This window comes from Orycteropus afer, unplaced genomic scaffold (genome assembly GCF_000298275.1).
Source record: "Orycteropus afer afer isolate SDZICR_OR568_19922 unplaced genomic scaffold, OryAfe1.0 scaffold00093, whole genome shotgun sequence".
NCBI lineage: Eukaryota > Metazoa > Chordata > Mammalia > Tubulidentata > Orycteropodidae > Orycteropus > Orycteropus afer.
Window position 1 is genome coordinate 2760385 of NW_006921680.1, and position 13079 is coordinate 2773463.

A 13079-nucleotide genomic window follows, 5' to 3' on the forward strand; every position below is an offset into this window, starting at 1 on the left:
CGAAAGAGGGGGAGGCCTTCAACGAGATGGATTGACATGGTGGCTGTGATGATGGGCTCAAGTATAGCAGGGATTGTGGAGCTGGCATGGGATCGGGCAGTGTTTCGTTCTGCTGTGCGTGTGTTTGCTATGAGTCGAAAATGACTCGACTGCATCTAACAACAACAACCTCGACTGCATCTAACAACAACAACGACGACTTTGTCATATTGTCAGAAGGGACCATTCTCTGGAAAAGGATGTCATGCTTGGTAAAGTGGAGGAATAACAAAAGAGGGGAAGGTCCCCAAGAGAATAGATAGACATGCTGGCTGTGGTAATGGGCACAGGTATACTAGGGATATGAGGCTTGCACAGGACTGGGCAGTGTTTCATTCTGTTGTACATAGGGTTGCTCTGAGTCAGAGATGGCTCAAGAAAACATAACAACAATAACAACAACATGTGCAATTAGAAATTCTCATTGACAGCAACTAGCAAGAATTTGAAAGGATTATCATTAAAATGTCTTGGTTAGAAATAGAATATAGCTTTTCAAGCATAAACCTGAGATAAAAATTTATATTGATGGAAGCATGTTCACATTTCTCAATTTAAAGTTATTCAGATTCAATTTTAATATATTGCTCCAAATATATTTTATTTTTCTTAAAATTATATCATTTAAGGGAATGCTAGGGGTATAGTGCCTAAGGTATTTGACTGCTAACCAGAAAGCTGGCAGTTCAAACCTACTAGTCACTCCTCAGAAGGAAAGTTGAGCAATCTATTTCTGTAGTGATACTGGCTTGGAAACCCAAGGAGGGGTCACTATCAATCAGATCTGACTCAACAGCTGTGAGGTATTATATAAAGATAATGTAATGAATTTCTTTATTTTGTCCCATGTTGCTGTTGTTAGTTTCCATTGAGTCAGCTCTGCAGCCCTATATACAACAGAACAAAACACTGGCTAGTCATGCTCCATCCTCACAATCCTTGCTTTACATGAGCCCATAGTTGCAGACACTGTGTCAATCCATGTTGTTGAGGGCCTTTCTCTCTCTCTCTCTCTGTGTCTCTCTCTTTTTTTTTTTTTTTTTTTTGGCTGATCCTCTGCTTTATGAAGCATGATACCTCCTCCAGGAGATGGTCCCTTCTGACAACATGACCAAAGTAGGTGAGACAAAGTCTGGCCATTCTCACTTCCAAAGAGCATTCTGGCTACACTTCTTCCAGGGAAGATTTGTTCATTCTTCTGGCAGTCCATGGTACTTTCAGTATTCTTTGCCAAAACCACAACTCAAAAGAATTGTTTTGATTACATAGTGCTGCTCTGACAAGAATATACCATAAATGGGATGGCTTGAACAAATAGGAGTTTATTCTCTTCAGAATAAAATAGTTTGGGAGGCTAGAAGTCAAAGTGCCAGGCTCTAAGGGCTGGGTAAAAGCCCCTCAACCTTGGGCTTCACCTCTGCCTCTTGCTCCTGGCCCACTGAAGCTAGAGCCATCTCTTGACTCAGGCAGCTACTGGCTGCTGAGGCTAACAACCTTCATTAATGAGACACTAGCCTTATTCTCAAAACTCTGATTTTCTAGAACAATAATAAGTAAACGGCAAAAATGTTCTTGTTCTAATGAGACTACCATTATTAAACATTGCCTATGGTTTCCTTGCTTAGCTACCACACAGTTAGCATCTGTCTGCTCTGAGAATTAAATAGCCTGGAGAACTGAGGCCACAAGTAAGGGAGAGGTGTGAAGGGAAGGAAGAAAGCTCACCAAACCATCATCACTCATACATGTGGATTTACAGAGCTGACAGAAGAACAATCAATCTGAGCCCATTCCACAATACACCATGTGAGATTTACTCACATGAGATTGATTCACATTATTATAAAAAACAATTAACTGTATCGTATGGCTTATTAACATTGATACTTGTTTTTGTTATGAAGTCTTATGCTTAAAGAAATTCTCAGTCTAGACCATATTTTCTCCAAAAGGAAGGCAAATAAAGAATTATTACTACTATAAAAAATATTACTAAAGAGTCCCAGAGTCTCTCATCCTCCTTAAAGTCCTGTGGCATTTGCTTCCTGTAAAAATCTCTCTCTCTCTCTCTCTCTCTCTCTCTCTCTTTCTCTCTATCTCCCAAACTGCGCCCTCCAGTGGTTGGAAGCTTTGAAGAAATAAATACATAACTTCCTCAGACACTAGGTTCTCTCCATTTCACCTCACAGCAATTTTTCTTCTGGGTTGAGTTCAGCCAGTTTCTGGGAGCTCCACGCAAGTAGCCACGGTCATGAGACTAATCAAGTTCCATGTCCACCCCCACTCCCCGATCAATTTCATATTTTGCTAATCAAAACAGGAAAAAGGCACAGATCAGAAGGGAAACAGCTCAGTTCTGGCCAGCTGCAGAAGGGCGGCGGTCCTTGGTGCTCAGAAGGAAGAGCGGCTTTGGCAGCAGCCGCGCGTATAACATCGCTGTCCAATCTTCTGTGCTGAATTCTAGACTATCCGGGTTCAGGATTCTAATAACTCATTTTTCTCTGGGGGTCTTATTTACAGGGTTGTTTATACTCTTTCTTCAGGGTGAGCCTCTTCCACAAAGAGGCATTGTGCGGCTCATGAGAAAATAATGGCACAGCCTCAGTTCAACAGATAAGGGAAAGCCCCTCTGAGGGAAAAACGCGAAAGTTGAGCAGCGTTAATGATTCACACCCCTCCCCTTCCCCAACCCCGAGTCCACACGGCCTCATTTGGAGCCTTAGATCTTCTTCTTCTATTTTTTTTTTTTTTAACGTTAGACTTTCTTGTTGATAACTAAGATAGATAAAACGAATACTTTTCTGCTTTAAAAAAATACTGATTAATCTTTTTTTTTTTTTTTTTAGACAAGCATGGTGGTGGTACTATGGAACTGAATTTTAAATATTGTTTTGTTGTGTTACCAAGGGTGATAAAAAGAGGAAAGAAGGAAGTAAAATTGCAAATTAAAGTGGTTTGAATGGTTAAAAAGTAAATTTTGAAAAGTTATTGCTTTGCCATTATCTTGGAGACACGCTCATTTTCTTTGGTGATTTACAGCAGTGTCAAGGTAGTAGCAGTTTCCTGCCTTCGCTGTGCTCTGCCCGCCTCTGTCCCTTTGGGAGATCTAACAGCCCTGTTCTTCATAGCAGATGCTGATACCCAAAGCGTCATTATAAAGATCCTAACCCCCCCCCCCCACGCACACACATGCACCCAGGAGAAAGGATCAAATAAATATAAAGAAAACGGATGGAAGGGAGGGGAAGTGTGCTGCACTCCCAGGCATCTGTTCTCGGTTGTTCTTGTTTATTGTTATGTGCTTTGGAGTAGGACCCGACTCACAGTGACCCCTCCTTGGGGGAAACCTCCTTGGGTTTCCGAGACAGTATCACTACGGAAGTAGATTGCCCCATCTTCCTTCCGAGGAGTTACTGGTGGGTTTGAACCGCCAGCCCTCTGGTTAGCAGTCAAGTGCCTTAGGCACTATGCTACCAGAGCTCCCTTGGTTCTCAGTAGTTACATTCAAATGGGGTACTTCTCTTTGAGAAGTGAGGAAGCTTCTCACAGCTACAGAATTTAAGGGTAGACAGGGAGCCGATATAACTGATCTCAGAAAACTGTTCCTTCCTTTTCTTAATCCCTCGCTGCTTATTTTAGCCACTTCTCTACCCCGGCGGGAATACCATCCAGATCTTAGTCCAGGTAGATCTGACGTCAAGAGATGGCTTTCGTCGATTTGACGTGTAAACACTCATTTCCATTCTGGCTCGCAAGGGTTGGGGCTTCACTCAGGCGGGAGAGCAAAGCGCTGCGCTGAGCGCTCGCCGCCGCCCTGCCTTTCCTAGCGCGCCTCCTATCTCGGTTCAGAGCAACCAGCAGAGAGAAGTGGTCCAAACCCAAGGGTGGGAAAGGCGAGTCTTTCTGTCTTTTCTCCTACCTTGTCTCTCGTCCATCTCTCCTTCTCACTTGTGTGCGGACCGGTTTCTGAGCCATGAAGCCCAGAGGCTGGGTTCTGCAGGGTACTGTTTTCACCCTCTTCTGCGCTTGGTGTGCTTTGAGCAGTGTGGGAGCAAAGAGGCAGTTTGTCAATGAATGGGCGGCGGAGATCTCCGGGGGACCAGAGGCAGCCTCAGCCATCGCTGAGGAACTGGGCTATGACCTTTTGGGTCAGGTAAGAGTTTGAACTTTCAAGAAACTTTCTGGGGCCCGTGGGGACTAGAGGGACTGGAGCGCGGTCTCCCAGGTAGGAGCGCCAGGTTGCACTCACTCCCCTGCGTCCAGTGTGGCAAAGAGTAAGGAGCTTCTTCAGCTCTCGCCCCAGATGCGCTTGGAGAGGAGCATGCATTATTTACAGTTTGGGCCAGGAGCAGCCAAGCAGAAGGAAGCCTCTGCAGCTGAGTAGAGCTTATCCTAGCAGTCACCCGCTGGAGAATTGAAATCTACTTCTGCGTTGTTTGCAAGAAAGATCCCTCGACGCTTGTTTAGGGAACTTGAGATGCACGCGGGGTCTCGCCACTCAAGCGCCCCCCGGGAGAGGTGGTGCATTCTGTTCCCCAGGAACCATTCGTTCTGCGTCAGGAAACGGCTGTTTCCCTCTTTCCAATATGGCAGCATCAGATACTAGTCCTGATACAAGGGACCAGGCAGTCTTGGGGTTGCCCCTGGGCACTTTTGGGGGTTTCGCCCAGGGCATCGGAGAGCGCCAGCTGAGGAGACTCATGGCTGTAAGACTGGGGGCCTGCGGAGTGGCCTGGGGAGCCTGCGGGAGAAGAGGTGGGTGAAGCACACGGGGACCAACTCTCCACACCTTTCCGTGGAGCTCTGGGATTTCACGGTGAACTTGCAAAGTCCCAGCTTCACAACTTTGCTTTGCCAGCCCCCCTGCGGAGTCGAGCTCCGGAATTGACTGTGGGGAAGGGATCTATTTCTTTCTTGTTCCTCAGTCAAGTGCGTAATCACTTTGCTAGGGTTTTCAGTTTGTGCTAGAAACTGTTCTGTCCAAGTGGGGTTGGATTAATAAATAGCTTTAATGAGAGATGTGATGAAGGGAGTAGAGGGGATTGCTTGGCTGGGCGATAGCAAGAGGAGTCCGATGAGGTGTGAGATACAAGCTAGAGCTTTTTTTTCCCCTTGGTTCAGAGCCAAACCCTCACCATTTGCCTTGGAAGTTGTGCGTTGAAACCGGAGAGGAGGGAGTTGTAAAACATTTTGGCGCGTTTTTTTTTTTTTTTTAAGACGGCATACGAGTTTTTTTTTTTTTTTTGTAAAACATTTTTTTTTTTTTTTTTTTTTTTTTTTTCCCCCTTCTGGAGGTGGTGGTAGAGACGCTGCTGAAGTCACGTATGAGTAATCCGTGTAGGCGTTGGCTATTCCATAGATCGAATCCACCGGGGAATACGACTTCCCTTGCCAGAGGCTTCATTTTCCAACTTTATGTGCCAAGCTGTCTTTGAAATGCTTGGCAGGAAAGCTAGTACACAGATTGACTTCCCGGTGTCCCAGACGCAGACCTAGCATTTTGCTTTTGCCCAACCCTTAAGCTGTGGCAGGCTGGGTGTTGGGTGCTGAAGAACAGCAGAAGGAAAAGAAACACCATTAAGGAGTCAAGTTTCTAGAGGAGACTGGCTTAGAAGCAAATTATACAATTTGTGTAGTAATAGAAGGCTTCTCAGTATTTATCAATTAAAGGAATGAGGATGGAAGGGGATTGGAGAGAGGTGAACACAAGATTGTCCAGCAAAGGATACATTTGCACAGGGTTTAGGAATAAGAGGTGGAGTGCTCCAGGAGGACATACTGAAATTGCAAAAGGTAGCTGAAGCATAGGGAAGAGCTTGTGGCAAAGACAAGGAGACACAAAGGAGTTTAACAGTAAATCAAGTAACTTCAAGTAGTTGTTGGTAAATTAAAGGGAGTTGGAACTGTGGGAGTGAGTTTGTTTGTTGGTTTGTTTGCTTTTCTTTCAAAGGGAGAATAAGCAGCAGATGGAGCTGTACTGGCAGGTAAGGTAGACATTATGGAAATCTTGTGTATCTTATGGAAAAAAACTGGGGATTTAATCCTTTATCCCTTGGGCAGCTACTGGAAAGCTAAATGTCACCAGTAACTATGTGAAAGAGGATTGGGGGGGGGGGGAAGCAAAAAAATAAATCTTTCTTTCTTTGCTTGCCTGTTAGAGTCAGACACATCCAAAGCTGGACCACTCAATGTGGGAATTGCTTTTCAAAATAGACAAATAAAAATCACAAAACTAAAAGGCAACAAACCAGTATTCTTGCTAGAATCTTCTGAGAAGGGATGGCATGGCCACAAGAGATTTTTAAAAAGTGGAGGGAAAAGCCACCTATATTTGCATATGATTTTCACAAGCTATATTTTCTCTAGCCACTTCTAGTTAAAATGGCATAATAATAAAAATCTTAAATATGTGTGTGTGTGTGTGTGTGTGTATACATATTTCCCTGAAAGACTGTTAATAAGTTCCTGGTTCTGCTTATTTCCTACCTTGTTTACACTAACCTAGCACTGTTATCTCAGAATCTCTTATGGCCTAGGGATAAAGCTAAGATTAATGGAATGACCAGGTGCAAAACCAGTTGAGAGGAAAGACAGGACTAAACGTTGATGATCTTTTTCTACAGCTGTTTATCTCTTTCACCAACTCCATCTAGAGCTTATAGCAGAGTCTCTCCTTAAGATTCAGTAGGCTTGGGCAGGGCCTAAGCATCTTTACTAAAAATTTGTCTAGATGTTGAGAATCAACAACATACAGAACATATTTTTTGTTAAATAACTTCCTACTGACAATGAGCTGATTCTGTCTCATAACAACCCTTCAGGACAGAGTAGAAGTGCCCCATAGAGTTTCCAGGGCTGTAAATCTTTATGGAAGCAGACTGCCTCATCTTTCTCTCACATAATGGCTGGTGGGTTTGAACTGCCTACCATTTGGTTAGCAGCCCAATGCTTTAACCACAGTGCTACTAGTGCTCCTTTCTATTTAAATAACCCATTGTCAATTGTGTTTTTATTAGAGAATACAGGGTATTTAGATGATGTGGTCTGTTTGAATTAAGTACTATTTTAAATAAAGGGACACCAGCTTAAAATAATAATGAAAATGGTTCTAAATAGACCAAAGGTATGCATAGTCTCCTAGACAGACCCTAAGGTGAAACACCTGCCCTAAATGTGGCGTGCCCTTTCCCAAAAGCCTTGAACTAGAGGAAAATCGAATGGCCATAGCTAGTAACTGATTACAGTTATTATCATGGATTCAATAAGTACATTTTATAACAACAACGAATTGCTGTAGCTGAAAGTGGCACTGATCATATGTAAGATTCAAAGAGTTTGGCTGCTTTCAACAAATTATTGTTCTCTGACAGGATAAATTTGATTAAATTGGTATTTTTAAGGAAATGCCTTCATACACAACAGTGTTACATAAAAAATCAATTGTACTTCCTCTAAAAGGTATGAAACAGAAGAATCACCAGCTGCTCAAATACACTATAAGTCCAAGTAATAATACCCTGGGCATCATTTCTTTAAATACTGACAAAATAAGGAAAGCGTCTATCACTGTTTTTCTCATGAAGGAAAAAACAAGGTAACACAGGTTGAGGAATGGGTTTAATAATAGTCACCTGTGTCTAGTTGTGTTTCAAACTAGCCCGTGCTTACTTCTTTTGGGAAGTGAATTTTATTTTTTAATTTTCTTTTATAGATTGGATCTCTTGAAAATCATTACTTATTCAGACATAAAAACCATCCTCGAAGATCTCGTAGGAGTGCGGTGCATATCACTAAAAGATTATCTGATGATGAACGAGTAAGTGCTGTGGGTTTGTCTTTGACCCTGACCTATCTACTTTCTTTATGATTTCCCACAAGTGCATAAGCACCTTGTAAATATGATTCTTTTGATATTTGATAAATTATCTATAGTGTTCTTTTTCATAGGATCATAATTGCACATAATAAGAAGAAAATTTGACTACATTGGTTGAGCTAATCAAACTGAAATATGTATATATAGAGAGAGATAATACCCAATTTATGACAAACTGCACTTAAAGCTGTTTTTTGCTTTTGGTACATCATTAGTAGTATGTACTTCTTACAGTGTTGCTGTGCATAATTTGCTGATGTTATCACTCTCAGGTGTTCACTTACAGACATTTACTTACAGACATGTTTCCAAACTCCAAAGGTAAATGAAAATAAGATTTATAGAAACTGATAATAAAATGCAATAATAATGAAAACTAAAATAAATTTAGGTGTTCAAGTTGTGATGAAATCATCAGAATGGAACTTTGTCATAAATCAAAGATTACCTGTATAAATACCCCCCCCACACACACACACACATTTATATACAGAAAACCAAAAACCAAACTCGTTGCTGTTGAGTCGGTTCCAATTCATAGTGATCCTTTAGGACAGATTATAACTGCCTTATATTGTTTCCAAAGCTGTAAATCTTTATGGAAGCAGATTGCCTTATCTTTCCCCTTCAAAGCAGCTGGTGAGTTTAAACTGTCAACCTTTTTTTTAGTAGGCAAGTGCTTTAACCACTGTGCCACTAGATCTGTGTGTGTGTGTATACATACTCACAAATCAAGTGTAACAGCATGAAATTAAGTATTGAAAACCAAGTGACAGCAGTATTGACAATGTTGACAATACAATTAATCAACAACCTCATATTATGTACCTGTTATGTACCAAACACTTTAATTGCCAATGTGGGGATGACATAGAAATAGATGAACCTTGCTTTCAATAAGATTTCAGTGGAATTAAAAAAAAAATTGGCTGTTTCTACTTGACTTGGTTATAGTGTTCATGCTAACATTCCAAGTCAATGTCTATACAAAGTAAATGTTTCTGTAATTATTATATTACTTGACCCAAAGCATTTGATCATTTTCCATCCTTGTTTCTATGTATAACCAATGATAAGGCAAAAGCAGGAAATGCCTAGAATAAATATAGATAAATAGGATGGAGACCATTGTATGTACATTTAGTGTATTTTTTTGATGTGGATTTTTGAGATCTAGTTTCAACATATCAATAGAATATGTTGATTTTTTCGGGGGGGAGGAATGCTATTTACATACACAGTATTGCCTTTTCTCAAGAATGTGGCAGGTACCAAACTAATGGAAATTTCTCCTGCCTGACTTGTTATCTGTATATGTGAATCTTGTTGCCAAGAACACACTAGAGAATTTTGGAAGCTTGATGGGAGAAAGAATACATTTTCTCATTTTCCCAGAAAAGAAAAAAAACGTGTAAGTGACAGAAAGGTGATAGAACTGTTGGCAGTACATGAAATTCATGAGGCTTGTGAAATAATATTCTTGGTTTGTTCTTTATTATAAATTTTAAAAAGAAGAAGGCAAATTATGACGGAAAGAGTTGGCCTGAGTAACCAGTGTCCAAAAGCAAGAGAAGCAAACACATTTGGACCAAGAATGCTGTGTCAGGACCATGGACAGCAGCATGCAGCTCATTTCTAGATCTTAGCTTTGTGGCTGGCTAGCTGGATATGGGAGATCAAATAGGAAGCTCTGAAACTTACATTATTAGTTTCTTGTCCACTAACGCCTTCCCTGCCCCACTCCAAGGCAGATGGCTTATTGTATGTGGGCCTTGAAAAAAGTAGGACAACTTCAAACATGGTGACTAAGCTTAGTCCTTGTACAAAGCAGGAGAGAGACTCTCTTCTCTGACTCAATGCATAACAGGCATGAATGCACAAGGAAATCAGACAGCCCTCCCTTCTCATCTCCATAGGAGAAAATTGGACAGAGTGGAGCATACCTATTATTATTACTCAAAATATCTCACTAAAATGAACAAGTGTTGCAATCTAGTCTTTATATATGTTGATAGTTCATTGATTTGGGGGGGCAACTATAAGACATAATGAAGAAAAGCTAAGAATTTACTCTCTAACATAGACTCCTACTTAAGGAGTATATATAATCCTAATGGAAATTAGCCCCAGAATAACTTTATGTTAGGAAAAAATCCTAGAACTCATAGAAGCTTGTAGTGGAAGTCTGCACTAGATGATTTTTAATGCTCTTTCCTGATCAAAAACTTTGTTCACAATTAGGTACATAATTCCTGTTATATGCATAATAGAAAGATAACACCAATTTTCTCTGTTTCATTTGATATGCTTTTCTAGAGATTGATATGGGCTTCTGAGTTAATGACATTAATCATAACACTGTTTCCTATAATTGGTTGTTTATCTGATCAGATGGCAGAGTGCCTCTTCTAATCTTCCATTTTAAAAAAATTGTCCTCAATTTTCATTTTAGTGTTCTTTTTTGGTGAGGCATAATATTTTTTTTTAAATTAGCCCTGGAAATGCAGTAATAGGCTATCTTTACAAGTCTATTAATGAAATCTCCAAATATAAGTGACTATCTCCTCTAAAGATTAGTACTTGTTCCCTTGCAGCCAGCTTCCACAGTATCAACCCAGCTGACAGGCAGTATATTCCAAGTATTAGAGTATTTTAAGCCAAAACAATTAAGCTTGGAAATACAGGCACTTTAAAAATAAATTATAGTTATAAAATAAATTACAGTGACTAATTTCTAGCTCTCAATTCCCTCCCAATGTTTATAATAGGTTTGCAGTACATCTTCTAATTAAAAATCCAGGACAGTCTAAGTGGAGAGGTGACTTGATTATTTAGTTGTAAATTATTTTCCAGTTTTTATTTTTGGACCTGATTCACAAGTGTTGTTGTTGTTGTTGTTATGTGCTGTCAAGTCAGGCCTGACTCATAGCGACCCCTCCTTGGGTTTCTTAGGTGGTATCACTATGGAAGTAGATTGCCCAAACTTCCTTCTGAGGAGTGGCTGGTGGGTTTGAACTGCTAGCCTTCTGGTTAGCAATCAAGTACCTTAGGCACTACACTACCAGAGCCTTAACAATATCCCACTACACACTGGACTATCACCATGTATACAACAGCAGGGATGTTTTTGCACAGGAAATGGTCACGTGGCCTGCAAAATAAGAGTATGACATTATCTCATAGCTGTATAACCACCAGGAAGCCCTTCATCCTCTCAGGGCCTCAAGTGTAGTAGGACTACACCATAAACATGGGGGAGGTTATATTCATATTGTCAGATCTCTTTGCATAATACATGAGGCTGAATTCATGGTAAATATGCATGGCTAGTAGTACTCATTCATCACCCTGGATCTGTTTCTCATATTAAATACTCTTCAGCAGCAGACTTTGATGCACAGAGGAACCAGAATTTTGAGTATGCAAAGACACACACCTTTCTCAGCTTGTGTAACATTTGCAATTTCTACTATTTCTATGTAAAGAAAGAGAAATTAAGCCATAAAAGCACAATAAAAGCAATCTCTGGAATCCCTCAGCTTGTTGACTCATTCCATGAAAATGGGCAAATTTTCAGCTATCAACCCTTGAAACTTCAATGTAAAAATGGGTATTATGGTCCATTTGCTGATAAAAGCAGGCTGAACTTTTACTTCCCTTGTAACCACAGTGTAACTAATTTGAAGGAATCATCACTTCACTGACTGCTTCTCCTCCCCCTAAAGGTATACTTTACTGTAATAGAGGAAATGTTCATCTCCCCAGTGGGCAATCCCTTTTTCTGACTGAGCTGCCAGGTTGATCTGTAGTCAAATGAAAACATTGTGGAGCTGCCTGAACTCTGATGGGGAGGGTACTTGATGGAGCTAAAAAAAAAAAAAAAGAGTAATTACACAGAAGTGGCTATTTGACTGTTGGTTTTCTTGCTATAAAAATCCTTGTAGGTGATATGGGCTGAGCAGCAGTATGAAAAAAAGAGGAGTAAACGTGCAGCTGTAAGAGATGCAGCATTAAATCTCTTCAATGACCCAATGTGGAACCAGCAGTGGTACTTGGTAAGTACCTATAGAACTTGGGTTCTTTATTTTATTACATCTGCACAATGTATTTTTTAAATGAAAATTTGGCAAAGGCTATTTTACCTGGAAATTAAAGCTGATGGGACATTTCATGATTGGAATCTTGTATCTATCTGATAGAGGTTGTCTGAGTCACAGGTCTTTAACTGTTAGGATGGAAGGAATTGTTGTTTCTTTGTCCTCTTAAGCTTATCTGGAGTAAGAGCAGAAGAGTCATATCTTATGTTTCCAGTGTTGTTGTTAGGTACCATCGAGTCAGCCTGACTCATAGCAACTCTATCCACACAGAACAAAATACTGCCTGGTCCTGTGCCATCCTCACGGTTATTGCTATGCTTGGCCCCATTGTTGTAGCTATTGTGTCAATACATCTCATTGAAGGTCTTCCTCTTTTTTCTGAACCTCTACTTTATCAAGCATGAAGTCCTTTTTCTAGGGACTGGTTTATTCTGATAATATATCTGAAGTATGTGAGACAAAATCTTGTCATCCTCACTTCCAAGGAGCGTACTGGCTATACTTTGTTCATTTTTCTGGCAGTCCATGGTATATTTAATATTCCTCACTAACACCATAATTCAAAGCTGTCTGTTCTTCTTTGACCCTCCTTATTCATTGTCTAGCTTTCACTTGCATGAAAGGTGATAGAAAATACCATAGCTTGGTTCAGGTGCACTTTAGTCTTCAAAATTACATCTCTGTTTTTTTTAAAAAAAAAAAAAAAATTTAAAGAGGTCTTTTGCAGCACATTTGCCCAGAGCAATAGGTCATTTGATTTTTTGACTGCTGCTTTCGTGGGCATTAATTGTGGATCCAAGTAAAATGAAACCCTTGACAACTTCAACATTTTATCAATTTATCATGATGTTGCTTGTTGGTTGGTCCAGTTGTGAGGATTTCTGCTTTCTGTATGGAGATTATAGTCTTTGATCTTCAAAAGTAAGTGCTTCATATCTTCTTCACTTTCAGCAAGCAAGGTTATGTCATTTGTCATATTGCTTGTTCTTAATGAGTCTTCCTTCAAACCTGATGCCACATTCTTCTTTATATAGTCTAAAAATGATGAAGTAAAAGACTGCACAGGA

The 13079-nt window shown here is 40.3% G+C and overlaps 1 protein-coding gene across 1 annotated transcript in view; it reads left to right on the forward strand.

Moving 5' to 3' along the window:
• Nucleotides 1–4012: 4012 nt before the first annotated feature.
• PCSK1 (proprotein convertase subtilisin/kexin type 1) overlaps nt 4013–13079 on the forward strand; it is a 56142-nt gene continuing 47075 nt past the window's right edge. Inside the window, exons 1-3 of the mRNA XM_007942543.2 lie at nt 4013–4192; nt 7751–7855; nt 11860–11970. Coding sequence (XP_007940734.1) covers nt 4013–4192; nt 7751–7855; nt 11860–11970 — 396 coding nt within the window. The remainder of the gene's footprint in view (nt 4193–7750; nt 7856–11859; nt 11971–13079) is intronic.